Raw genomic sequence first — 26,513 nt, forward strand, 5'->3', positions numbered from 1 at the left:
GGAAGGGAGTGACCCAAGGGACCCCTTCCTAGTGAGAGGAGCTGAAGAAGACTTACGCTTCTCTGGCTCAGAAGTGGGGACTGAAATCCCTGATGGTTGGGGGACTGTTGCTCCCGAAGTAGGTGGTGTGGGAGCAACAGGGAGGGAAGTAACCCCCCCCCCCCACCATCAAGGGGGCAGGTGTAGTCTCATGGTTCTGAGAGGCAACAGGAATTCGAGGAGCTGATGGGGCAACAACTATTCTCATAGCGGCGGCCTATGAGGTGGTCTTAGCCACAGGATGTAGGTGCTCAATTTTCCTCTTAGCTTCAGTGTAGGTCATTCAGTCCAGGGTCTTATATTCCATGATTTTCCTCTCTTTCTGTAAAATCCTGCAGTTGACATAGATGGGAGACGGGGCGCATGGAGTATTGGGATGCGATGGACATCCACAATCTCGACAGTTGGGGCTGGAAGTACAGTGGGAAGACATATGGCCGAACTCCCAGCACTTAAAGCATCGCATGGGGGGAGGGATATATGGCTCACCATCACAGTGGTAAACCATCACCTTGACCTTCTCGGGCAATGTGTCACCCTCGAAGGCCAAGATGAAGGTACCAGTGGCAACCTGATTATCCCTTGAGCCCCAATGGATGCGCCGGACAAAATGAACACCTCACCACTCTAAATTTGACACGCAGATTGTCATCAGACTGCAAAGGAAGGTCCCTGTGTAATATAATACCCTTGACCATATTTAAGCTCTTATGGGGTGTGATGGTAACAGAAACATCCCCAAATTTGCCACAAGTGAGTAATGCCCGTGACTGTGCAGAGGATGCTGTTTTCATCAAAATTGACCCAGAGCGCATTTTGGACAAGCCTTCCACCTCCCCAAACTTGTTTTCTAAATGCTCTACAAAAAACTGAGGCTTCATTGAAACAAAGGAGTCCCCATTAGCTCTCGTACATATGAGGTACCGAGGCAAATAAGGTACACAGCCATCCTTGGCCTGGCATTCCTCCCACGGTGTGGGAGGGCAATAATTTAGGGTCGTACTTCCTTGAATTGTAGTGAGACTTGGAACGCTTAGTGACGCTAGTGTTTGATCACCAGCTAGTGATGACGTGGTACGCTTCATTGCGTGTCATCTGCCCCGATCCCACCCACTCCAACCAGGGACCCCACGGGCGCCATCCAGCCGCAGCAAAGGCCAACTGGCAGGCCAATGCTCCATGGTGATGGGCATCTGCTCCTTGCCATATATGGGGCGTTAATTGCGCAGGCATCGGCAGAGCGATCCCTGTGGGGTCAGGGGGCTACAACCAAGTGGGTAAATGGTGGCCCCAGACGGGCTACCACACTGGATATGAGGTGCGAAGAAGTCCATTCTCATTGGCGGCGCAGAAAACGACACTGCATAGTGGATGGAGAAAACCCAGGAAGGTGCCCTCGCCTAAGAGATGGAAGATGATGAGTGGGATTGCAATGCCACGACGAGAAAGTAGGCTTAAGATCTCAATGCATGATTGACATGATGCACCATGCAAGGCACCCTTCCCCAATTGGCTCGCCCTTAGGAAAAATCTGGAAGAATGGAGGTCAAACCTGACAGGAGACCATCGCATTAAGGCCGAAACATGTGAGACTCCTTTTAGTCGCCTCTTACAACAGGCAAGAATACCTTGGGCCTATTCTAACCCCCAGACCCACAGGGGAGCAGCCATTTTGAAGCAGACCTATGACATATCCCGATCAGCCGATACACTTCTCTTAGCTGAAAACTATACACACACCAGGAGGCGGTCGAAGGAATTACAAATAAATACATCCATTTTCAATATTTTTACTATGAGCATTTGTCTGTTTGTTTAAAGATTAGGTTATTATAAAATGGAATCTTTTGAAAGAATATAGAAACTAGAAAAGCCTACAACAGCAAGATTTGCAGCAAATAAAAATTTAAAATATTACCTTCATGGATCTAAAAGACAATTGACTCCAGTTAGATTTGAATGCTTGTCCTTTACCATCAGCCTATCCACTCATCCACTGAAACAGATGTGAAATGCTCTTCATAATAATTCTACCGATGTGAAGTTCTTATACTTCATATGTTTCCACGTACACAAATAATGATTTTCAAAGAAATGATACAATGACGGCTGCAATAAATCTTGACATATACTGTATCCTAACTGTTATATTGCTTCTATTTGGTGATGTACACACCAAGCTGAAGCTCCACAGACCACTAGAGTTGTGAACACTGGCAGCTCTGAACTTTGCTATGTTTAATGTTTTGTCTTGGACTCTAAATTATGTGGGCTGGACAATCTTTTTGCCTCTCATTGTACCTAACCAACAAGCAAACCAGACAGTAATGATTGAAATATGTTGCTTTCCTGAGTCCACAAAAAGGGTAAACGATAGTGATAACATACTAGACCTCTTAGTGATGAATAATCCTGAGCAAATAGGGAGCATCTTGATGGATAAAGGAATTACTGATCACAAGTGGTTGCAGCGATGTTGAATGCCATACCATCCAAATCCACCAAAAATAAACTATATCTATTTTAAAAAGCAGATAAAAATTGTCTTGACATCTTACTAAGAGGAAGTCTCCATTCCTTCCATACCAACTATGTACGTCATGACCAGAAGTGGCTTAAATTCAAAGAAATAATGTTGGCAGTAATTGAAAGCTTTACATCACGTAAATTAGTAAGAGCCAAAATAAATCATCCATAGCACACAAAACGAATCAGGAACTGTTGCACAAGCAACCAGGGGGGGGGGGGGGGGGGGGGGGGGATTGCCCAATTTAAAAGAACATAAAATCTCCCATATTGGCAACAGTTATCGGATGCATGAAACATAGTGCAGATTTCAATGCGAGATGCTTTTACTAGCTTCCACAATGTCACTCCTGTCCTGAAATCTGGCAGAAAATCCAAAAAGGTTCTGGTTGTTTGTTAAGTAAACCAGTGGCACAGTACAATCAGTACATCATTGTGTGATGGCAGTGGTGGTGTTATCAACTATGGTGCAACTATAAAGCAGAGTTATTAAACACTGCTCTGTCAAACTCTTCACGCAGTATCATATCTCCCATTTCATCTTCATCTACATCCTCTTCCATTTCCATAATATTGTCCTCAAGTACATCGCCCTTGTATAGACCCTCTATATACTCCTTCCACCTTTCTGCTTTCCCTTCTTTGCTTAGAACTGGGTTTCCATCTGAGCTCTTGATATTCATACAAGTCGTTCTCTTATCTCCAAAGGTCTCTTTAATTTTCCTGTAGGCGGTATCTATCTTACCCCTAGCGAGATAGGCCTCTACATCCTTACATTTGTCATCTAGCCATCCCTGCTTAGCCATTTTGCACTTCCTGTCGATCTCATTTTTGAGACGTTTGTATTCCTTTTTGCCTGCTTCACTTACTGCATTTTTATATTTTCTCCTTTCATCAATTAAATTCAATATTTATTCTGTTACCCAAGGATTTCTACTAGGCCTCGTCTTTTTACCTACTTGATCCTCAGCTGCCTTCACTACTTCATCCCTCAAAGCTACCCATTCTTCCCCCATTCCTGTCAATTGCTCCCTTATGCTCTCCCTGAATCTCTGTACAACCTCTGGTTCTTTTAGTTTATCCAGGTCCCATCTCCTTAAATTCCCACCTTTTTGCAGTTTCTTCAGTTTTAATCTACAGGTCATAACCAATAGATTGTGGTCAGAGTCCACATCTGCCCCTGGAAATGTCTTACAATTTAAAACCTGGTTCCTAAATCTCTGTCTTACCATTATATAATCTATCTGAAACCTTTTAGTATCTCCAGGGTTCTTCCATGTATACAACCTTCTTTCATGATTCTTAAACCAAGTGTTAGTTATGATTATGTTGTGCTCTGTGCAAAATTCGACCAGGCGGCTTCCTCTTTCATTTCTGTCCCCCAATCCATATTCACCTACTATGTTTCCTTCTCTCCCTTTTCCTACACTCGAATTCCAGTCACCCATGACTATTAAATTTTCGTCTCCCTTCACAATCTGAATAATTTCTTTTATTTCATCATACATTTCTTCAATTTCTTCGTCATCTGCAGAGCTAGTTGGCATATAAACTTGTACTACTGTAGTAGGCGTGGGCTTCGTATCTATCTTGGCCACAATAATGTGTTCACTATGCTGTTTGTAGTAGCTTACCCGCATTCCTATTTTCCTATTCATTATTAAACCTACTCCTGCATTACCCCTATTTGATTTTGTGTTTATAACCCTGTAGTCACCTGACCAGAAGTCTTGTTCCTCCTGCCACCGAACTTCACTAATTCCCACTATATCTAACTTCAACCTATCCATTTCCCTTTTTAAATTTTCTAACCTACCTGCCCGATTAAGGGATCTGACATTCCACGCTCCGATCCGTAGAACGCCAGTTTTCTTTCTCCTGATAACGACATCCTCTTGAGTAGTCCCTGCCCGGAGATCCGAATGGGGGACTATTTTACCTCCGGAATATTTTACCCAAGAGGACGCCATCATCATGTAATCATACAGTAAAGCTGCATGCCCTCGGGAAAAATTACGGGTGTAGTTTCCCCTTGCTTTCAGCCGTTCGCAGTACCAGCACAGCAAGGCCGTTTTGGTTATTGTTACAAGGCCAGATCAGTCAATCATCCAGACTGTTGCCCTTGCAACTACTGAAAAGGCTGCTGCCCCTCTTCAGGAACCACACGTTTGTCTGGCCTCTCAACAGATACCCCTCCGTTGTGGTTGCACCTACGGTACGGCTATCTGTATCGCTGAGGCACGCAAGCCTCCCCACCAACGGCAAGGTCCATGGTTCATGGGGGGGGACTTATACACTATTGTTTGGTAACTTTCCATCCGAATAGGTGTCTGAAGCAGGCTCAGTGGTACTGACCGACTGGCATATCATCCTCAGCCAACAGACGTCACTGGATTGCAGATATAGAGGGGCATGTGGTCAGCACACTGCTTTCCAGGCCATTGTCAGTTTTAGTGGTCACAATTATTTGGTACGGTTCTCACAAAAAATTTAAGTACAGGATGAATAAATATTATTTATTTTTATTTCTTTATTTGAATTTTCAGTCTGAATCTGATACAGAGAGCTTACAACAAACAAAAGCTTCCTGCTTCTTGATTTATTCTGTGATAGCTATGTTTTCAATTGATATATTTTTTATTTTAAATCATTAAATCTCTCATATGAAAATATGAGAATATGAGTACTTCTTACACTATAGCAAAATGGCTCTTGCAACTTTAGTTTATCCTAGATGTTTGGGTAGGTTATATGAAGCTTTTCTGACACTTCAACATACAATGAGTGCTGCAGTGCAGTTGCAAACATGGCACACAGGGCTGAATGTTGCGGGCTGTATCTGGTCAAGGCCAGCAAGCTACAGGGTGGCCGGACCAGCCCTGTGTCACGATGGGCTGACAGATTGCAGAGGGTTTGCAGGCTAGCCCACTAATGGCAGGCTGCAGTGGCCTAGTAGTCATCAGGGGATGGATCTGCTGGTGGAATGAAAACTGACAAAAATCCATAGGGAGCCTCAAAAGTTCCAGTCATGGAGAGGAAGTAAAATGTTGTGGCACCAAGTGGTGAAGTGTGCCTTATGTAGGGGGGAAAAAAATTGCAATGCTGTGCTGGTGTTTAAGAAGGAGCCTATAGGGCTGCTGTTTCCAATAACTGGTAGCTGTCAATAGTCACTGGGTTTGTGTGACTAAGGACTGAGACAATGACACTATCCCCTAACTGTAAACGGAAAACACCTTCTACCCAAATGTGGCTGAAGACCCTGAAGAGATGCAGTCTTTGAGTAGCAGTCAGACATTGAATCATCTGATTATGAACCAAATCGGAGCCTGAGGCCGAATCGTGATGAATCAAGAGCCTGAAGGAGTTTCCTGTTCGTGGAAGGTTCATTATATAATTTGGCATAGCAGGGATTGAAGGATATGGAGATGTCTTTGTCATTTATACACTTGAAAGAGAGGACACTAACAAAAGTTGGAAGGTGTTCCACAAAAACCGACAATTTGGTACAAACACAACTCTGAACGAAGGTATCCAGAACAGTTTTGATCTTTGGTGACTTATAAGGTTAAGGAGCTTATCCAACACTTGAGATGATGAGGCGTATGTTTTCAAGGAGCTGCCTTAACACTCCCAGAATTCCTTCTCACTGTGTGTAATTAGACTGTGAGCCTTAGAGTGAAGCCATTTAGAAGTGATGAGGATGGTACAAGAAGGATTGTACTTGAGACATTGTAGGGGCCTTCAACGATCCTAAATAGCTGTTGCAATATCTTTGGTCCACTATGGCATCAGCCAGCAGCAGTGGATGCCCATACAAAAGAGAACTACAGTACCAGTGATGGGTCTCCCACACCTTTCCCCACAGATGCCACCTGACAGAGAGGGGGTGAAGTTGACAATAGAGGTATATAACCATCATCGGGTCTGAAGAGTCCAAAGCGTTAACTGGTCTGTCAGGCAGTGAAATGTAAGTGACAGGATCTCCAGAAAGTGGTCACTGGCAGAGATAATTGTGTAGTACTATAGTTGTGAAGCCACAAGATAGGGGAAGCAACTGTAAAGGTGATAGCACAGTGGTTGTAATTTAAACTGATAGGGAAAAAACTCAGTAAAACCCAATTACATTTAATGATAAAAATTTAATTAATATTGTGTTTGAACTTTTATTACAATATAATAAAGACAGTTAAATGACATTTAACATCCAAAAAAAAGCTTTAACTTAATGTATGCTCTTACTGACTGTAAACTACAATTTTGACGTTTTTGGAAGCAAACAGAAATTTATAGATCTACACTAACTAGTCTGCTCCCTCAGTTGATGCAGTACTGACAGGGCAAGAAATGAGGCTTTTCACAAAAGTAATAAATCCGGTTGGATAAGTTTCCTTTTTTGTTATTTTCAGCTCCATTAACTTTCACCATGTGTGTGGATATAACTGCATTACAATCGCATCAGAAAATATAGCAGCAGGAAAATAACCAGAATTAACAATCCTAAAAGACATAAAGCTTGCAGTCCACTCTGTATGAGCCAGTTTTTTGCACTTTCTTCTTTTCCAGCATTTAATTTTCTCCCTCTGACTCTTCAGTCTAACATTAGTAAGGTAGTGAAAGTTTTTTTTTTTTTTGGGTTGGGTTTAAGGGCGCTCAACTGCTGAGGTCATTAGCGCCCAGTCACTGTTGTTAGAGCACATGGAATCTGGTAAAACTCAAGGGGATGGGGGGACACCAGAAGGACCTGACAAAGATGCAGATAAAATAAGTAAAAAGGTTAAATGTCTTTGGACAAGCCAGTTAAAGTTATAAAACGCAGAATACGAGCAGTTGCTCGAGCGTCATCAGCTAAAACATCCGGTAAAGTAGATGGCAGGGACATGACAACACGAAATTGACTAAAACGGGGACACGACAATAAAACATGGCGCACTGTTAATGCCTGACCATAAGGGCACTGCGGGGCTGGGTCACCGGAGAGCAGGTAGCAGTGGCTAAACCGGCAATGCCCAATCCGCAACCTGGTCAGAAGGACCTCCTCGCGCCGAGATGGTCGGGAGGATGTTGTCCAAGCAGTTGGGAGCGGTTTTACTGCCCGGAGCTTGTTTCCTTGGAGGGATGACCAAGCATCCCACCACAACGACACAAGCCTCTTACATACATCCCCACGAACGTCAGATGACGGGACACAATGGGAGGCTGGCCGAGGCAGGAGGACTGCAGCCTTGGCTGCAGCATCCGCAGCCTCATTCCCAGGCACTCCTACATGTCCGGGAACCCACAGAAAGCTGACAGAACCACCATTATCACCGAAAGAATGGAGGGACTGCTGTATCCGTTGAATCAAGGGATGGACCGGATAGGGAGCTCCAAGGCTCTGAAGAGCACTGAGTGAGTCAGAGCAGAGTACATACGATGAATGGCGGTGGCGGCGGGCATACTGAACGGCCTGATGGAGAGCAAAAAGCTCGGCCGTAAAGCTGGAACATTGGTCGAGGAGCTGGTATTTAAAGGTGGCGGCCCCGACGACAAAGGCACAGCCGACACCATCGTCAGTTTTGGAGCCATCGGTGTAAATAAAGGTGTGACCGGCAAGTCGAGCACGAAGTTCGACAAACCGTGAGCAATACACTGCAGCCGGAGTACCCTCCTTCGGGAGTGAGCTGAGGTCGAGATAAATATGAACCGGAGCCCGGAGCCGAGGTGGTGTCGGGCTCTCACCCTCTCTGAAGGTGGTAGGGAGGGCAAATTCCAAGTGTCGAAGCAGGCGACGGAAGCGGACTCCGGGGGGCAGCAGGGCAGACACATACAACCCGTACTGACGATCGAGAGAATCGGCGAAGAAGGACTTGTAAGAGGGGTGGTCGGGCATTGACAACAGCCGGCAGGCATACCGACACAGCAGTACGTCGCGCTGGTAGGTCAATGGTAACTCGGCAGCTTCAGCATAAAGACTCTCAACAGGACTAGTGTAGAAGGCTCCGGTCGCAAGACGTATCCCCCGATGGTGGATGGAGTTAAGCCAGCGTAAGAGGGATGGCCGAGCGGACGAGTAGACGAAGCTCCCATAATCCAGCTTCGATCGGACTATGGACCGATACAAGTGAAGCAGGACAGTGCGATCTGCTCCCCAAGATGAACCGCTAAGAACTCTGAGGACATTAAGGGAACGTGTACAACGGGCCGCCAAATAAGAGACATGTGGAGACCAACACAGTTTCCTGTCCAACGTGAGCCCTAGAAACTTAGTCGTGTTCACGAATGGGAGAACAACGGGACCGAGATGTAAGGATGGCGGAAGGAACGCTTTATATCGCCAAAAGTTGATACAAACCGTCTTCTCTTCAGAGAACCGGAAGCCATTTGCCACGCTCCATGAGTAGAGGCTGTCTAGACAACGCTGAAGGCAGCGCTCCAGGAGGCATGTTCGCTGGGCACTGCAGTAGATCGCGAAGTCATCGACAAAGAGAGAGCCTGAGACATTAGGTGGAATGCAATCCATAATTGGATTGATCGCGATGGCAAAAAGGGCTACGCTCAAGACGGAGCCCTGAGGCACTCCGTTCTCCTGGAGGAAGACGTCGGACAATACGGAACCCACACATACCCTAAACTTTCGATCCGTTAAAAAGGAATCAATAAAAAGGGGCAGGCGACCGCGTAGGCCCCACCTGTGCATAGTGCGGAGGATACCTCCTCTCCAACAGGTATCATAAGCCTTCTCCAAGTCGAAGAACACGGCTACCGTTTGGCGCCTTCGCAAAAAGTTGTTCATGATGAATGTCGACAAGGTCACAAGGTGGTCAACAGCGGAGCGGGTGGCGACGAAAGCCGCATTGGACATTAGTAAGTAGTCATTGAGATTCAAGAATCCAGACTAACCGAGCATTAACCATGCGCTCCATCACCTTACAGACACAGCTTGTAAGAGAAATGGGGCGGTAACTAGAAGGAAGGTGTCTATCCTTCCCGGGTTTGGGTATAGGAACAACAACGGCGTCACGCCAACGCATGGGGACTTGACCTTCGGTCCAGACGCGATGGTAGGTACGAAGAAGGAAGCTTTTGCCCGCCGGAGAAAGGTGTGCCAGCATCTGAACGTGAATGGCATCTGGCCCCGGAGCAGAGGACCGGGACAGTGCAAGCGCACGTTCGAGTTCTCGCATAGTAAAGGGGTCATTATAAGTTTCCAGATTCAGCGAGTGGAAGGAAGGTTGCTGAGCCTCTTCTGCCTCTTTCCTGGGAAGGAAGGCAGGATGGTAATGGGCGGAGCTAAAAACCTCCGCGAAAAAGCGACCAAAGGCGTTGGAGACAGCCACAGGATCAACAAGGACCTCATTACCTGAGGTCAGACCAGGTACCGAGGAGTGGGCCTTAATGCCCGACAGCCGGCGCAGGCTACCCCAAACGACGGAAGAGGGAGTAAAACTGTTAAAGGAGCTGGTGAAAGAGGCCCAACAAGCTTTTTTGCTGTCTTTGATGACTCTACGGCATTGCGCTCGGAGTCGTTTGTATTCAATACAATTCGCCAACGTAGGATGGCGGCGAAAGGTGCGTAAAGCACGTCGTCGAGCACGGATAGCGTCCCTACAAGCCTCGTTCCACCAGGGGACGGAAACGCGACGTGAAGAAGAAGTAGTACGAGGAATGGAACGTTCGGCAGCATTGATGATAACAGCCGTGAGGTATTCGACCTGACTGTCACAACTGGGAAAATCGTGGTCCGGAAAGGTCGCCAGGGAGGAGTAAAGTCCCCAGTCAGCTTTCAGTATGTTCCAGCTCGAAGGACGTGGGGATGGGGTGTGGTGCAGGAGACTAACGACACAGGGGAAGTGGTCGCTCGAATAGGTGTCAGAAAGGACATACCACTCGAACCGACGGGCAAGAGTGGTAGAAGAGATCGAGAGGTCCAAGTGGGAGTAGGTATGAGTAGAGTCCGAGAGGAAAGTCGGGGCGCCGGTATTGAGGCAGACAAGATTGAGATGGTTGAAGACATCCGCCAAGAGTGAGCCTCTTTGACAGGATGCAGGAGAGCCCCAAAGGGGATGATGGGCATTGAAGTCGCCAAACAATAAGAGCGGCTGGGGAAGCTGAACGATCAGGTGCATCATGTTAGCCCGACTAACTGCAGATGACGGTGGAGTGTAGATGGTACAAACTGAAAAAGTAAAAGCAGAAAGAGTAATGCGGACAGCTATTGTTTGGAGTGGGGTGGTCAATGGGATGGGATGGTAATAGACATCGTCCCGAACGAGCAACATGACCCCACCATGAGCTAGGATACCGTCCACAGGGGTGAGGTCATACCGCTCCGAGGTATAGTGGGTAAAGGCAATACGGTCAGTCGGGCGCAACTTGGTTTCCCGGAGACCAAGGATGAGCGCACAGTGCAGGCGGAGGAGCAGTTGTAATTCCTCCCGATTAGATCGAATACCTCTTATGTTCCAATGAAACAACGCCATCGCTAGTCAAAAAGTTGGGGGAACGAGACGGGGAAGAGCTGGTCACCTCGACGGCCGCGGAGGGCCAGGTTGTGAGGGAACAACGCTACAACCGACGGGAGGCGGATCCGGTTCCATCGACTCGTCGCCAGCTGCGGCCGCTGTCCCTGGTTGTGTAGGAGGGGCCACATCATTTGCCGACGAAAGGCCGGCGGAGCGCCTGGCAGCAGAGCGTCCCGGTGAAACTGAGGACGGCCGGGAGCAGCGACTCACGGATGAAGCGTCAGACGAAACGTGCCGGGGTGGAGAGGGGGATAGAGACTTCTTCTTGGAGGCCTTCTTGGAAGGCCGAGGAGGCACAGGGATGGTGGGCTGGACCCGAAGAAGGTCCTCACGCGCGGGGTCCGTTTTGGAACGGCGGACCTCGGAAGCTGGGGTCCGGAACATTTCCCCGATGGATGCCTGAGAAGAGGATCGCTTCTCAGGTGGCGTGGGGGGGGGGGGGGGGGAGGAGGAGGAGGAGGAGGAGGAGGAGGAGGAGGAGGAGGAAGAAGGGTGGCCCCTGGGGCAGAGGGGGTGGGGGCCACGGGGGAGGAGGATTTGGAAGGGAGGGATTTGGGAGGCGGAGGCAGAGCCCCCTGATGGGCGGAGGAGGCGGAGGGGGGACAGAATAGGGGTGAGGATACCGCGAAAGGAGTGGACACAACTGAGGCAAACGAAGTGGTCAATGGCATGGGATGGAGGCGGTCATACTTCTTCCTGGCCTCAGAATAAGAGAGCCGATCCAAAGTTTTGATTTCTTGTATCTTCTTCTCCTTCTGATATGCGGGGCAGTCTGAGGATCTAGGCGAGTGGACGCCAGGACAATTAATGCACCGAGGTGGTGGAGTGCATGTATGTTCCTCACGAAGAGGACGTCCACAATCGCCACAAAGGGGCTCAGCCTCACACCGTGATGACATGTGCCCAAAGCGCAAACACCTAAAACATCGCATAGGAGGCGGGACGTAAGGTCGCACGTCACACCGGTAGCACATCACCTTTACCTTCTCCGGGAGAACGTCCCCCTCGAAGGCGAGATGAAGGCCCCGGTGTCGATGCGACGGTCTTTGGGGCCGCGCTGGACTCGCCGGACGAAATGCACGCCTCGGCGCTCCAGGTTGGCCCTGAGCTCCTCATCAGATTGTAGCAGGAGGTCACGATGAAAAATAACCCCCTGCGTCCTATTTAGTGCCAGATGTGGGACAATGGATACTGGGATGTCCCCTAGGCGGTCGCGCGCCTGGAGCACCGCCGACTGTGTGGCGGAGGTGGTCTTGATAAGTACGGACCCTGAACGCATCTTGCTGAGAGCCTCGATTTCCCCGAAGATGTCCTCAATGTGCTGAACAAAGAACATGGGCTTGGAGGTGGCGAATGTCCTCCCATCGGTTCGAGAATAGACCAAATAGCGGGGGAAGTACTTCGCCCCAAGCCGGCGGGCCTGTCCATCCTCCCATGGACTGGCCAAGGGGGAAAGGGCAGGAGAACCAGGACTAGAAACGGTACCTTTTCTTTTGAAAGACTCGGCCGCAGGGCGACCTGATACGTGTTGACGTTTCATCTGCGAAACGTCCGCCCCGATACCACCCACTCCGACCAGGGGCTCTCCCCACGGGCGCCACCCAGCCGCAGCAAGGGCCACCTGGCAGGATGACCATTGCCGGGAGTCCTGATGCCCCAAGGAGACAGGCATCTACTCCTTGGCAGATGTGGAGAGGGTGCAGCTCAGGTATCGGCAGTACAATCCCTGTGTTGTCAGGGGGCTACAACCTAGAGGGTACATGACGACCCCACCACAACGGGCTGGCTACCGTGCTGGATTTCTGGTGCCATGGAAAGTCCATCATTATCGCTGGGGCAGATGGAGATGCACTATGGGCATAACTTGGACAACCCATCAGGCGTTTAGGCCCAATTTGAGGAATAGTGGGTATGGTTACAATGCTGGTGCAATGCTGAGTGCCAAGGTCTTAGTGCACTTAAGACCAGTGGTACACCACGTAAGGTGTCCTTCCCCAAAAGGCTCGTACTTTTGTAGAATTTTGAAAAATGGAGGTCAAACCCCAAGGGGGACCATCACATGGAAGGCCGAAACGGTTGAAACTCCTTTTAGTCGCCTCGTACGACAGGCAGGAATACCTCAGGCCTATTCTTACCCCGGACCCGCAGGGGGGGAGGTAGTGAAAGGGTTCTAATGATTGTTCCTTTTGTGTTTTTATTATGTTCTTGTAAGTCCCATATCAGGACTTTCTACAACATAATTCCATAGTTCGACAACTTATGCAATATTTGTGCTGTCTGTCTCAAGGAGGTCAAGGACTCTACAAAATTTTGATAACTGTCAGAGCAGATGAGTGACATAATAAATTATAGTATTATCAACGGTTTTGCTAACATTGGCCAGGCTTTCTTCAAAATGCTCTGTTGCAATTTCTACATCTTTAGAATAAAGTAATTAATTGCAAGAATTGATTAGCATTATGAATAAATTAATCATAAGAATTTAAATCTAACTACTTAACTGTCACACTGAAAAAATTACAAAAACCATAAAACCCATAAAAACACAATTTAACACATAGGGGTGGGTTTTTAAGAATTACCCAGGTTTTCTCAACCTTGGTGGATAGCTGAGAAAGTGCCACGGGTGGCACTGAGCTGGGTAGCAGTTCTGTCATTGGAGAGAGAGACATATCAAGATCTGAAAGAAGCTGGTAAATCAGAAAGCCTGTGCCAGACAAATTGGTGCTTCTCGAAAAGGAGTTTGCACTCTGAAATTCTCAAGTAGGTGAAAAGCGGAAGAGGTGTTGAGTCAAGATGGTCATGCAAGGCAATAAATACCCTGCCTATAGGCAAATAAATATTACAAATTGTGATCGCTGATGATCTCTTGCACTCACATGCTTCCAATGTGGTATGGAGGGGAATCAACTTGCTGATGCCATCTGTGTGAACCGATGTACAGACACCCCCACATGCTCTCTCAGGGCCAGTACAATTCAGACAGATCATGCAGTAACCTTGAATGGTTGGGAGTGAAGTGTGTTTTTGGAAAGCAACACAAATTATAAAAGAAGACAAAATTAGTTGTTGTTCTGGCAGGTGACAGTAATATCTATTGCAGTTTCATTGGATTATCACGCTGAGGGTGTCCTGGTTAGGTGTGGAGGGATCAGGAGGACAGGCCGTGCCCCAGGATCAATGTCAGTCACTGGTGGGATGGAAACGCATCAATGAAAATTGGTTCCAAGACTGACAATGAGGAGATATCTGTAACCTCCATATAAGCCTTCTCTGGAGATTTCTTCTTCTCTTTCACAATCTTTTGCAGTCAAGATTCCTGTGAGGGCTGTAGGAATGGAAGAAGAGTTGGCAGCTCTGGGTTTCATAGCCCACTGCTCCTTCAACCACTGGCTGATGCTGGGCTCTGATTTGCGCATTTCCTGGGGGAAAGTTCCAAAGAGGGAGCTTTATCAATGGTATACATCAGATGAGGAAGCTGCTTGTCTGTCTGGGGAAGGGAAGTGGTTCCCAAAGATTGTGCCACAGGAGAGAGAGGGGAAGGCCTATCACCCCCATGAATGAATTTATCTGTGCGACTACCAGATGTTGATATTGGAAGGTGGGGGGGGGGGGGGGGGGGGAGGGAGAGAGGGAAATCATATCATTATCACTGTTTACAAATGATCATATTTTTCCAAGTTTCAAAATATGGGAAAATATCTGTGACCTTCAATTCCTGGATTTTGCTTTGCTTGAGTAGTTTAGCACATTTCGGAGATCAGTAAGGGTGTCTGTTCCTGAAATTTACAAAGAGAGGTGGTAGTGTACACCGTTAATTTTCATGAAGGGGCTGCCCACAATCTCTAAAAATCAGATTTTATGTACACCAGGATGGCATAGAACCAAAACATTGCCATTTAAAACACAGCATCAGGGATGGGAAATACTGCTTCACACTGCAGCAGCAATACATAATTCTGACCTTATCCATAAGTGAATCCCTCTCAAAAGTGAGGATGAATGTGCCAGTGTCTACCTTGTTATCTGGTTGCCTCAATATACAGCACGTGTGAAGTGGATCCCTTGCCTCTCACCTGTTTGCAATATTAGGTCCCAGTGAAAAATTAATCTCTGTACCAGTCAGGCTTCAGCTCTTGGTTGATATATGAATATGAGCACAACTACAGAGCAGCAAGTTGAGTTTTTATCTGTTTCTGTGTTTTCCTCATAGTGTATTTATTAAATGTTATGTGTGGTTTTTCTGTTCAAGGAGTTTAATATCGTGTTTTTGTAAGTGTAAATTCATTCAGTCCATAGTGCAATAGTTACTGAACTGCCAGGTACGTAGCTCATTAATGCATCAGCATCCACTGGTGACACATCAGGAGGGTAGCAAGTTGCTTATCTAGAATTGTCTGCTTTCATAGTTCACTTCAGCAGTTACTCTTGTTAGGATGGCTAGAATGTGAGCGTGCTGTGTATACAGGGTGTTACAAAAAGGTACGGCCAAACTTTCAGGAAACATTCCTCACACACAAAGAAAGAAAATATGTTATGTGGACATGTGTCCGGAAATGCTTACTTTCCATGTTAGAGCTCATTTTATTACTTCTCTTCAAATCACATTAATCATGAAATGAAACACACAACAACAGAACGTACCAGTGTGACTTCAAAGACATTGTTACAGGAAATGTTCAAAATGTCCTCCGTTAGCGAGGATACATGCATCCACCATCCGTCGCATGGAATCCCTGATGCGCTGATGCAGCCCTGGAGAATGGCGTATTGTATCACAGCCGTCCAAAATACGAGCACGAAGAGTCTCTACATTTGGTACCGGGGTTGCGTAGACAAGAGCTTTCAAATGCCCCCATAAATGAAAGTCAAGAGGGTTGAGGTCAGGAGAGCGTGGAGGCCATGGAATTGGTCCGCCTCTACCAATCCATCGGTCACCGAATCTGTTGTTGAGAAGCGTACGAACACTTCGACTGAAATGTGCAGGAGCTCCATCGTGCATGAACCACATGTTGTGTCGTTCTTGTAAAGGCACATGTTCTAGCAGCACAGGTAGCGTATCCCGTATGAAATCATGATAACGTGCTCCATTGAGTGTAGGTGGAAGAACATGGGGCCCAATCAAGACATCACCAACAATGCCTGCCCAAACGTTCACAGAAAATCTGTGTTGATGACGTGATTGCACAATTGCATGCGGATTCTCGTCAGCCCACACATGTTGATTTTGAAAATTTGCAATTTGATCACGTCGTACAGTGCATACTGACGAAACTAAAATGAGCTTTAACATGGAAATTAAGCGTTTCCGGACACATGTCCACATAACATCTTTTCTTTATTTGTGTGTGAGGAATGTTTCCTGAAAGTTTGGCCGTACCTTTTTGTAACACCCTGTATATGCAGGAGACACTGGCCACAATTCGTAAACAGCTGAAGGCAGTTTTGGCTATGGTCAGTCACCCTCAGGCTGCTGCCTCAGGGTGCAGCAGTGGCAAAGAATCTGGCACTTCGCATGGGGTACCTCAGATATTATTTGTTTTGCACATGGGCTCTGCTTCCAAGGCACCTCCTAGTGAACCTGATGCAGTGTATCTCCCCACACAGCAGGGTGTGTAGCACTCAAGGCAGAGGGCCAATGTGGAGACTGGCCACCTGGCCTCACCCTTTCACCATTCACCTGTGAGTGGACAGGTGGCTGCTCCTTCAGCAGTGTCCAAGCAGGCACACAGAGGGAGGGGTTTACAAGTGACATGGAGCTGGGAACTCCAATGTTAGACATGTTCTGAAGGCCCTTAGGGGGATAGTGTTCAGGCCTCGACAAAGCCAACGTCTACTCAGTAGGTCTGCCAGAGAGCCTCATCCAAGATGTGGAGGCGGCCTTGCCTGTCATTATCGGGCATGCAGGGTACAGTCATCTGCATGTTGTGACTCATGTTGGCACCAACAAAGCCTTTCACATTGGTTCTGAGGTGATTATCAGTTTGTATAGGTGACTGGCAGAGGTGGTGAAGACTGCTGGCCTTGTGCATGGCGTGCTTGCAATTTGCACCATCGTTTCCAGAGTTGATCATGGTCCTTTGGTTTGGAGCCAAGTGGAGAGTCTCAACCAAAAGCTTTGTCAACTCTGTGACAGTCTTGGCTGGAGATTTCTAGACATGTGTTATTGTGTGGTGATTTGTAGGATTCCCCCAGATAGATCACCATATGCACTACACAAAATAAGCAGCTATTCAGGTAGCAGAGTACCTGTGGAGTGCACATGAAGGTTTTTGAGGCTAAGCAGTAGTTTGAGGTGCTCTGATGAACACTCACCAGTGGATATGCAGCAGGGTAAGACAAACGGTGATCAGAATAAAGAGACTTGGACTGTCACAATTTTATCAGTAAAATGTTGAAGTATTCATAATAAAGCTCCTGAATTTACTGCCCTCCTGGAAAGTTCTCACACTCAATTTATTCTTGGAACCAAGAGATAGCTGAAACCGAAAGTAGAAAGCTCTGAGATATTTAACGAGTAATGGAACGCATAACGGAAAGACATTAGAGGCCATATGAGGGGGAGTGTTCATTGCAGTTGGCAAAAATATTCTCTCTATTGAGGCTGAAGTTGAGTGAAGTCATATGGTCACGTATGACAGGTGTAGCTGAAACCAAATTAATTGTTGAATGTTTTTACTGGCCAGCCGATTCTGCTGTGACAGTTCTAAAGTCATTCAAAGAAAGTCTACAGTCAGTAGCACTTAAATACCAAGGTCATGAAATATTAGTTGGAGGCGACTAACTTGCCAAGTACAGACTGGGATGTCTACAGATTCATCACAGGGGTACTGGCAGACAGATGTGCAAAATACTTTTCAACACATTTTCTGGACATTGTCTTGAGCAGCTAGCTCAGCAGCCCACACACAATGGAAATATCTTAGACCATGTAGCTACATATGGGCTGGACCTTATCGACAATGTTAGTATAGAAACAGATTAGTGATCATGATGCTGGTATGGCAACTATGATTGTTAAAGTTAATAAATTAGTCAAGAAGGTACAAGAGAGTGTCTGCTACATACAGCAGATAAGTAGTTATTAGCATCTCAGACAGTGAGCTGGCACCACTTAGTTACAGTAAGATGGATGAAGAGGAACTATGGGCAAAGTTTAAGCAGATTGTAAATTATGGTCTGGAGAGTTAGGTAAGCACATAAAGGATGGAAAAGACCCACCATGGTTTAATAATGAAATTTGGCAGATGCTGAAGAAACAGAGGCTGTTGTGAACGCACAAATGACAAAAAGTGAAGGTTACTAGAGATTATCCGTCTGTGAAAAGATCTATGCACGAGTATACAAAAACTACTCTGAGCAAAAGATCTGGCAAAGAACCCAAGAAAATTCTGGTCTTATGTAAAATCACTAAGCAGGTCAGGCTTCAGTCCCTTATTGACCAGTCTGATGTGGGAGTTGAAGATATTAAAACAAAAGCCAAACATTATACATTCGACAGTCAAGAAACCATTCACACAGGAGAATCGTACAAACATACCGTCATTTGACAATCTGACAGACGCCCGTACGGATGACATACTAATAAGCATACCTGGTACACTGAAATAGCTGAAAGATTTGAAAGCAAATTAATCACCAGGTCTGGATGGAATCCCAGTTCAATTTAACAAAAAGTGCTCTATGGCATGGCCCTTACCTAGCTTGCATTTATAGTGAATCTCCCACCAGAATAAAGTCCTGAGCAAATGGAAAAAAGGGCATGTAACTCCAATATGCCAGAAGAGTAAACGAACAGACCCACAAAATTACAGATCAGTGTCCCTAAATTCCGTTTACTGAAGAATCTTTGAACATATGCTCAGTTTGAATATAATAAACTTTCTTGAGACTGAGAAGCTTATGCCCACAAATCAGCATGGTTTTAGAAGGTATCGGTCATGCAAAACTCAGCTTGCCCTTTTCTCACAGGACATACTGAGAACTATGGATGAATGGCAACAGGGAGATTACATATTTCTAGATTTATAGAAAGCACTTGACACGATGTCCAATTGCACGTTGTTAACGAAGGTATGAGCATATGGAACAAGTTCACAGATATGTGGGTGGCTCAAAGACTTCTTAGGTGATAGAACCCAGTACACTGTCCTCAACAGCGAGAGTTAATCAGAGACAAGGGAACCACCAGGAGTGCCCCAGGGAAGGTGTTGTTCTCTATACACAAAAATGATTTGTGTGGACAGAGTGGGCAGCAATCTGTGGTTATTTGCTGGTGATGCTGTGGTGTGTGGTAAGGTGTCAAGGTTGAGTGACTGTAGGAAGATACAAGATGACTTAGACAAAATTTCCAGTTGGTGTGATGAATGGCAGCTAGCCCTAAATGTGGAAAAATGTAAATTAATGTGGATGAGTAGGAGGAACATATCTGTAATGTTCGGATACAGTATTACTAGTGTCCTGCTTGAAAAAGTCAAGTCATTTAAATATTGGGCATAACATTGCAAAGTGATATGAAGTGGAATGGGCATGTGAGAACTGTGATAGGGAAGGCGAATGGTTAACTTCAGTTTATTACGAGAAACTTAAGAAAGAGTGGTTCACCTGTAAAGGTGACCACATACAGGACGCTGGTGCGATCAGTTCTTGAGTACCGCTCAAGTGTTTGGGATACGTGCCGCATAGGATTGAGAGAAGAGATTGAAGGAATTCTGAGGCAGGCTGCTAGATTTGTAACCATTAGGTTTGAACAACATGTAATTGTAATGGAGATGCTTCAGAAGCTCAAATGGGAATCCCTAGGTGGAAGATGACATTCTTTTCAAGAAACACTATTGAGAAAATTTAGAGAGTGGACTTTTGAAGTTGACTACCAAGTGATTCTACTGCCATCAACATGTATTGTGCATAGGGATCACAAACATATGAGAAATTAGGGCTCATATGGATGTATATTGGCAGTCGTTCTTCGCTGTACCGTCCACCATGAACCGTATGGTGACTTGCGGAGTATCTATGTACATATAGATGTAGATGTTGAGGTTCTTATGGAGTGTAGTGTTAGCTCGTGTATCACTAAACTCTACAGAAGAGTAATGTCCCAGACTGGATAGGATTTGCCATCTTAACTAAAATGGAAGCACATATAATAATACCATCACTCTGCAGTACATAACACCAATTAGAATCCTAGACAAGGGGGAAAAATATAAACTGTCTGCATTTTGACAATATGTGCACCTCCAGTACTGAAATGAGGCCCAAACCAGTTTCTAGTACAGACTGTTAGCTCAAGGTTAAGATTTGGTTGGAAGATATAAGTGCGATCCTACAGTTGGCCAAGAGTGATACACATCCCCACTCAAAATCTTTGTTATGATTTTCAAATGTTCCTTTACAAAGAAAATCCCACGAGAACTGCCCTGATGGAATCCCTGTCATATTCTATATTGAATTTGTGACTGAGTTATCTCCTCTTCTCACTATAATCTATCATAGATCCCTCAAACAAAAACCCATGCCCAGTTCTTGGAAAAAGGCACAGGTCACATCCATCTACAAGAAGGGTAGTAAAACTGATCCACAAAATACTGTCCAATATCCTTGACATTGTAGAATATTAGAACATAATTCTGAGCTAAAATATCTTTAACAGAATGATCTCCTAAATGCCAACCAGCATGGTTTTCGTAAACATCAATCACATGAAACCCAACTTGCACTCTTTTCACATGACATACTGAAAACTTTGGTTCAAGACAACCAGGTAGATGTACTGTTTCTTGATTTCCGAAAAGCATTTGACTCAGTATCTCACCAACGCTTATTGTCAAAAGTACAATCATATGGTGTATCTAATGAAATTTGTGAAAGCAACTCGTGTTGGCTCTTAAGTAAAATTATACTGCTACATTTCAAAATTCCATCGCCGAAAGTAAATGGCGCTATTGAAAAGGACGATAAGATCTCAAGTTAATCGTGAAGAAAGTATACTCCTCTTCTACTGGATTCACAAAGCGTTTTCTGGGAGAGCTTTTAAAAGGAGTTGGCGAAGACAAAAATAAGTGTTTTCTTTTTAACGATACAATAACAACGGCATAGACATCACACAGATCAAAATTATTATAAATCGTTGCTCAAAGTTAATGACACAATTACGTTAAAACAGTAAAACTGACAACTATCTTTCCCGAACCTTGCTTCCTGGCGAAGAGCTTTTAATCGTTTTTCTAGCAATTCCGAATTTGTTTCTAATTGCTGCAGTAAGTACCGATTCTTCCTTCGCAAATGCTCCATGCGTGGGCTAATGTTATACTTCATAACTTTACAATTCATTCACAGTTCCTGGTGGCTGTCCAATTCGGTTTTTAAAATCTCGGAACGCACACAGATTAGGTAACATGCAGCCACTGAGCATACATCACACAAACGAGTTACAAGTGAAACTTCTCTATTCAAATAAACATAGCTCACAGTAAATTATGCAGAAAATATTTATTGAAATACAAACTGACTGTATATTTAATCGACAGTGTATATTTTCTATAAAGAATTTTTGAAGACGAATTTTACATGCTATCCTATTGGTAACCATGGATAATCCGCCATTGCAAAAAGAAACAATACGCTATCGGAAATGCTGTGTTTATTGTGTAAAGTGTTTACAAACTTGCGAAGTGTGTGATTTATTCTAAGAAGTTCCAGTGCAGAGGTTCTATTTTCACCAGCATTAGAAGCGGACTCATACCTATATTTTTCAATAAATATTATCGAAATGAATGTTAAGTTTAAAAATACATATATTCGAGAACTGGATCAGTCTTTGTTCCTGAATGTATAGCAAACGAAAAAAGATCACATTAGAAGCTCTAACAGAAAACATAAACTTTCTCAAGACTAATGTGAACCGGTGTACGAGTTTCCCATCTTCAAAACAATTTCTTAACATTAACGTTTTTGCGCATTCTATTTCTTGTGACCAACTAACAAATTCGACGATTTTTAACCATCATCTATTCCACACATTTCGAAATGAGTATTTCAAGTTTTACTACTCAGCCGGTGATACAGCAGCAACCCAAACTCGAGACTGAACAGCTCCACTGCAATGCAGCCATGCACGTCTCTAACCCTCAAGTTGAGCCTGTTTTTATTCATCCTACAAACGGATCAAATTTGTCATATGGAGGGAGTTCTAGTACCCCAGTTGAGTCAATGCCTGCAGGTGCAGCGAGCATTCAGCAGCCACCAGGAATGTGTTCTGAGTCCAACCACTCAGAGCATCTGTTGCCATCACAGAAATACAGCAACGGTGGCACTGCACTTGTGAATATGGGGGACATCCCGACTGTAATGCAGCAACAACTGGGTGATAGAGGAGCTCTTGCAGCAATCAACATTCCATACCCAGCGGCAGTAACAAGTGGGGCACCAACAACACTTTTGACATTTCAACCTGCTGGGCGAACATTTGTGGCAGCTCCAGCAACTGGAGTTTGGCCAGTCAAGATCATGCAGAATGCCTCAACAATGACAGAGGAGTCAGAGCTACAAGCAATGCCGAAAATAGGACCAGTTCATGTTCCAGGTGAGTAATTACTGTTCAAGGTCTACGTGAATTGCTACAAAACTCCTTTGGTGAAAGTCTGCTTGGTTGGGGCGACATAAATAGATTTTACCCCCACATGTTGATTAAAACTATTGGTAACAAATCTAGCTGTACACCCCTGAATTGCTTCAATGCCTGCTTTTAATCCTACCTGGTGTGGATCCCAAACACTCAAGCAGTACCCAAGAGTGGGTTGCATAAGTGTTGTAACTTATATGTGATATTCTTTGTAGGTGAGCTACACCATTCTAAATCTCTCCTAATAAACTGAAGCCTTCCCTGCAATCAGCCTTACATGCTCATTCCATATCATATTGCTTTGCTGTGTTGCTAGATATTTAGTCGACATGATTGTTTAAGCGGCACACCATTACATGATTGCTTTTCCTACCAATCTGCAATAACTTTCATTTTTCTGCACTCAACACATCGAATGGAAATTGTATCTAAGTTATCAGTAAACTGCTACTCACACTATCCATCAGATTGTTATTTCCTACACACTTCCCTGGGGACTCCTAATAGCATCCTTGTCCCTGATGAACACAAGCTGTGGAGGATAAAATATTGGGTTCTGTTACTAAAGAAGTCTTTGAGCAACTCACATAGCTGGGAAGCAATTGCATTTGCTTGGATCTTCATTAAAAGCCTGCAGTGGGGCATAATGTTAAACACTTTCCTTTAATCTAGGAATATAGAGTTTAACTATTGCCCTTCATTCATGGTTTGCAGGACGTCATGAGAAAAGGAAAGCTGAGTTCGGCATGAGTGATACTTTCTAAATATGTGCCGATTTGTGCACAGAAGCCTTACTGTGTTGAGCAAAGTTATTGTATTCAGACTTAGACAATGTTCAAGAATACTGCAGCATATGGATGTTCAGGATATGTATCTGTAATTTTGTGGGGCCATTCTTTTACCTTTCTTATATCCAGGAGTTAGCTGCACTTTTTTTTCAGTCTCTGGGAATTTGTGTTGCGTGAGAGATCTGCGATAAATTCAAGCTAAATAAGGGCCAATGCTGTAGAGTACTCTCTGTAAAACCGAATTGTGATTCCATCTGAACATGGTGACTTATTGGTTTTTAACCCTTTTAGTTGCTTGCTTGTGCCAGTGATGCCCATTTTTATGTTCTCCATATGGGAGTCTGTGCAGCGGTCAAATGGTGGTAGGCTTTGTCTCTGTGATCATCTTGCATGAATGACTTTTAAACATGAAAATTAAAACTTCAGCTTTCAGTTAACGAGGGCCTATCTTTTATTGCTACACCAGACAGGGCAGCAAGTGACTGGATAGATGCTGTTCACCTGCAGGTGGGAGGCAGGGGAGTTTACAATATCTGCTGCCAATAATGTAATTCTAACAGTGTGTATGTTTTGTTTCTGAGCTGGAGAAGAGAAGCACTTCACCATGTGCTTACATTCCTAAAACTCGCACTTACACTGGCCAATGCAGTAGAACAGTAGACCTTACTATGGGTGACACAGGTCTACATGGACATGCTGTAATATGACATTGAATCTTATAATTTACAGTGTCACATAAGCCGGAATTGTAATAGCACAGTGAAAACAGTTACAAACGAAAACAGAAAATGTAATCATATAAAGAACGTTAGTCCTTCATCCTTCCAAGTCTTAGCCTCGTTTCCCTTGAACGTAAAGACAATACTAAAGAAACAGAGATGAGTTGGGAGATATGGTACTGTGAGAAGAATTTGACAGAATGGGAGATCTAAGTTGGAACAAGGCTGCTAGAGTACAGCACGTTCCCTCAAAATTACTGAGGTCCTTGGGAGAGCCAACTGTGACAAAACTACTGAAATTTACTTTAGTAAAGCAAAAGCAGTAATGCTGAACTCTATTTTAAAATTTTCATTTACAAATGAAAATCCAGGTCTTTTGCCCAAATTTAATTCTCTCACCAATGTTAAATTGATTGCTATAAATATTAGTGTCAGTGGTTTTGAGAAGCAGCTGAAATTACTAAAACTCAACAAAATTCCAGGGTGCAATGGAATCCCTGTTGGATTCTATACTGAACTTGTGGCTGAGTTGGCCTCTCTTTTAACCACAATCTACAGTTGATCCCCCAAACAGAAAATCATGGCCAGTAGTTGAAAGGAAAAACAGGTCACACCCGTCTACAGGAAGAGATTACACCTCAATAATTATTTCAGTTGGGGGAGGGCATGTCATAGAACTGCTGAGGCTCCTAAACAATTCTGTATTTGCAATACCACTGATGTCGGATGTGGGAGTTATAAATAAAAATACACTTGCATGCTTTTCTTACTTTCATTCTATTGTGTCATATGGGATCATATTTTCAGATAACTCGTCAAACTGAGGAAAAGTTTTTATAGTGCAAAGACAAGGAATTTGGTAATCTAACCATGGCTTCTCAGTATATTTATTCCTTAATGAAATTTGTTGCAGATAATATGTCTCTGTTTCCAACTAATAGCTCAATACATAGTATCAATACGAGGAATAAGATCAATGTACATAAAGACCTGAAGTCACTTACCTGGTCCGAAAAGGGGTCCAGTATTCGGGAACACACATTTTCAATAAATTGCCAGCAACCATTAAAAACTTGGTTTCAGATAAAGCACAGTTTAGTCAGAATTTGAAAGACTTTTTGGTAGACAACTTCTACTCTCTAGATGGATCTTCACAGGGAATGTTATAACAGCTTAAGTAAAAATGTCTTAGTTTTCAGTTTTGACAGCACTTGGTCACAACAGTCAAGATTACATACTTTGTGTATGATAAAGTTATTAAAAGTGCATAACTATATTTCATTCTGACAGTGTATTAATTTTGTAAATAGTAGAAGTTCCATTTTACTATAATGCATTCACATATCTTGACAGTCTCCTTCTGGACAGTCTCCTGAGAAATGGCCAGGGAAATGAGTATTACGTTCAAACATTCTATGTTTTTTATGTTATGCTTTCTGACATGTTCCACAGCCATGAGAATCATCTGATTCTTGGGTCTATGGAACAAAACTAAATTTAATCTAAGCTAATCAAAATGGTAGCAGACAACTATTTGTCATATAATCTTGGAACTTATTCAGATCTCAGACATTATAAGGTATGTCTAACAGAATGACCTCCTCCATGCCAAACAGCATGGATTCCAATAACATTGATCTCTTGAAACCCATCTCATACGTATCACCCATGGCATTCTGAAACCTTTCGAGCAAGATGAAGAGGTAGATGCAGCATGTCTCAATTTCCAAAAAGTATTTGACTCAGTATCACATCTTCACTTATTATCAAAAGTACAGTTGTATGGCATATCAACTGATATTTGTGTCTGGATTCAGGACTTTTCGGTATGTAGAACAAAGCATGTTATCTACACTACTGGCCATTAAAATTGCTACACCAAGAAGAAATGCAGATGATAAACGGGTATTCATTGGACAAATATATTATACTAGAACTGACATGTGATAACATTTTCACTCAATTTGGGTGCATAGATCGTGAGAAATCAGTACCCAGAACAACCACCTCTGGCCATAATAATGGCCTTGATACGCCTGGGCATTGAGTCAAACAGAGTTTGGATGGCGTGTACAGGTACAGCTGCCCATGCTGCTTCAACATGATACCACAGTTCATCAAGGGTAGTGACTGGCGTATTGTGACGAGCCAGTTGCTTGGCCACTATTGACCATACTTTTTCAGTTGGTGAGAGATCTGGAGAACGTGCTGGACAGGGCAGCAATCGAACATTTCCTGTATCCAGAAAGGTCCGTACAGAACCTGCAACATGCGGTCATGCATTATCCTGCTGAAATGTAGGGTTTTGCAGGGA

The 26,513-nt window shown here is 44.5% G+C and overlaps 2 protein-coding genes across 5 annotated transcripts in view; one reads left to right on the top strand and one right to left on the bottom strand.

Moving 5' to 3' along the window:
• The window catches only part of LOC124711536, a 66,890-nt gene extending 45,444 nt beyond the window's left edge, over positions 1-21,446 (bottom strand). Inside the window, exons 1-2 of one of the 2 annotated variants that reach the window (XM_047241667.1) lie at positions 21,262-21,446; positions 1,958-2,035 (exon numbers count right to left, since the gene is read on the bottom strand). Coding sequence is in view for 1 of the 2 variants with exons in the window: in XM_047241666.1 (XP_047097622.1) it covers positions 21,262-21,401 (140 nt within the window). In the remaining variant the exon portion in view is untranslated. The remainder of the gene's footprint in view (positions 1-1,957; positions 2,036-21,261) is intronic. The other variant, XM_047241666.1, reaches the window with a different exon arrangement.
• Positions 21,447-21,743: 297 nt separating this feature from the next.
• The window catches only part of LOC124711118 (zinc finger protein with KRAB and SCAN domains 7-like), a 171,270-nt gene continuing 166,500 nt past the window's right edge, over positions 21,744-26,513 (top strand). For all 3 annotated transcript variants that reach the window (XM_047240998.1, XM_047240997.1, XM_047240999.1), the window contains exon 1: positions 21,744-22,653. In XM_047240998.1, coding sequence (XP_047096954.1) covers positions 22,098-22,653 — 556 coding nt within the window. In that variant the 5' untranslated portion in view covers positions 21,744-22,097. The remainder of the gene's footprint in view (positions 22,654-26,513) is intronic.

This window comes from Schistocerca piceifrons, chromosome 8 (genome assembly GCF_021461385.2).
Source record: "Schistocerca piceifrons isolate TAMUIC-IGC-003096 chromosome 8, iqSchPice1.1, whole genome shotgun sequence".
NCBI lineage: Eukaryota > Metazoa > Arthropoda > Insecta > Orthoptera > Acrididae > Schistocerca > Schistocerca piceifrons.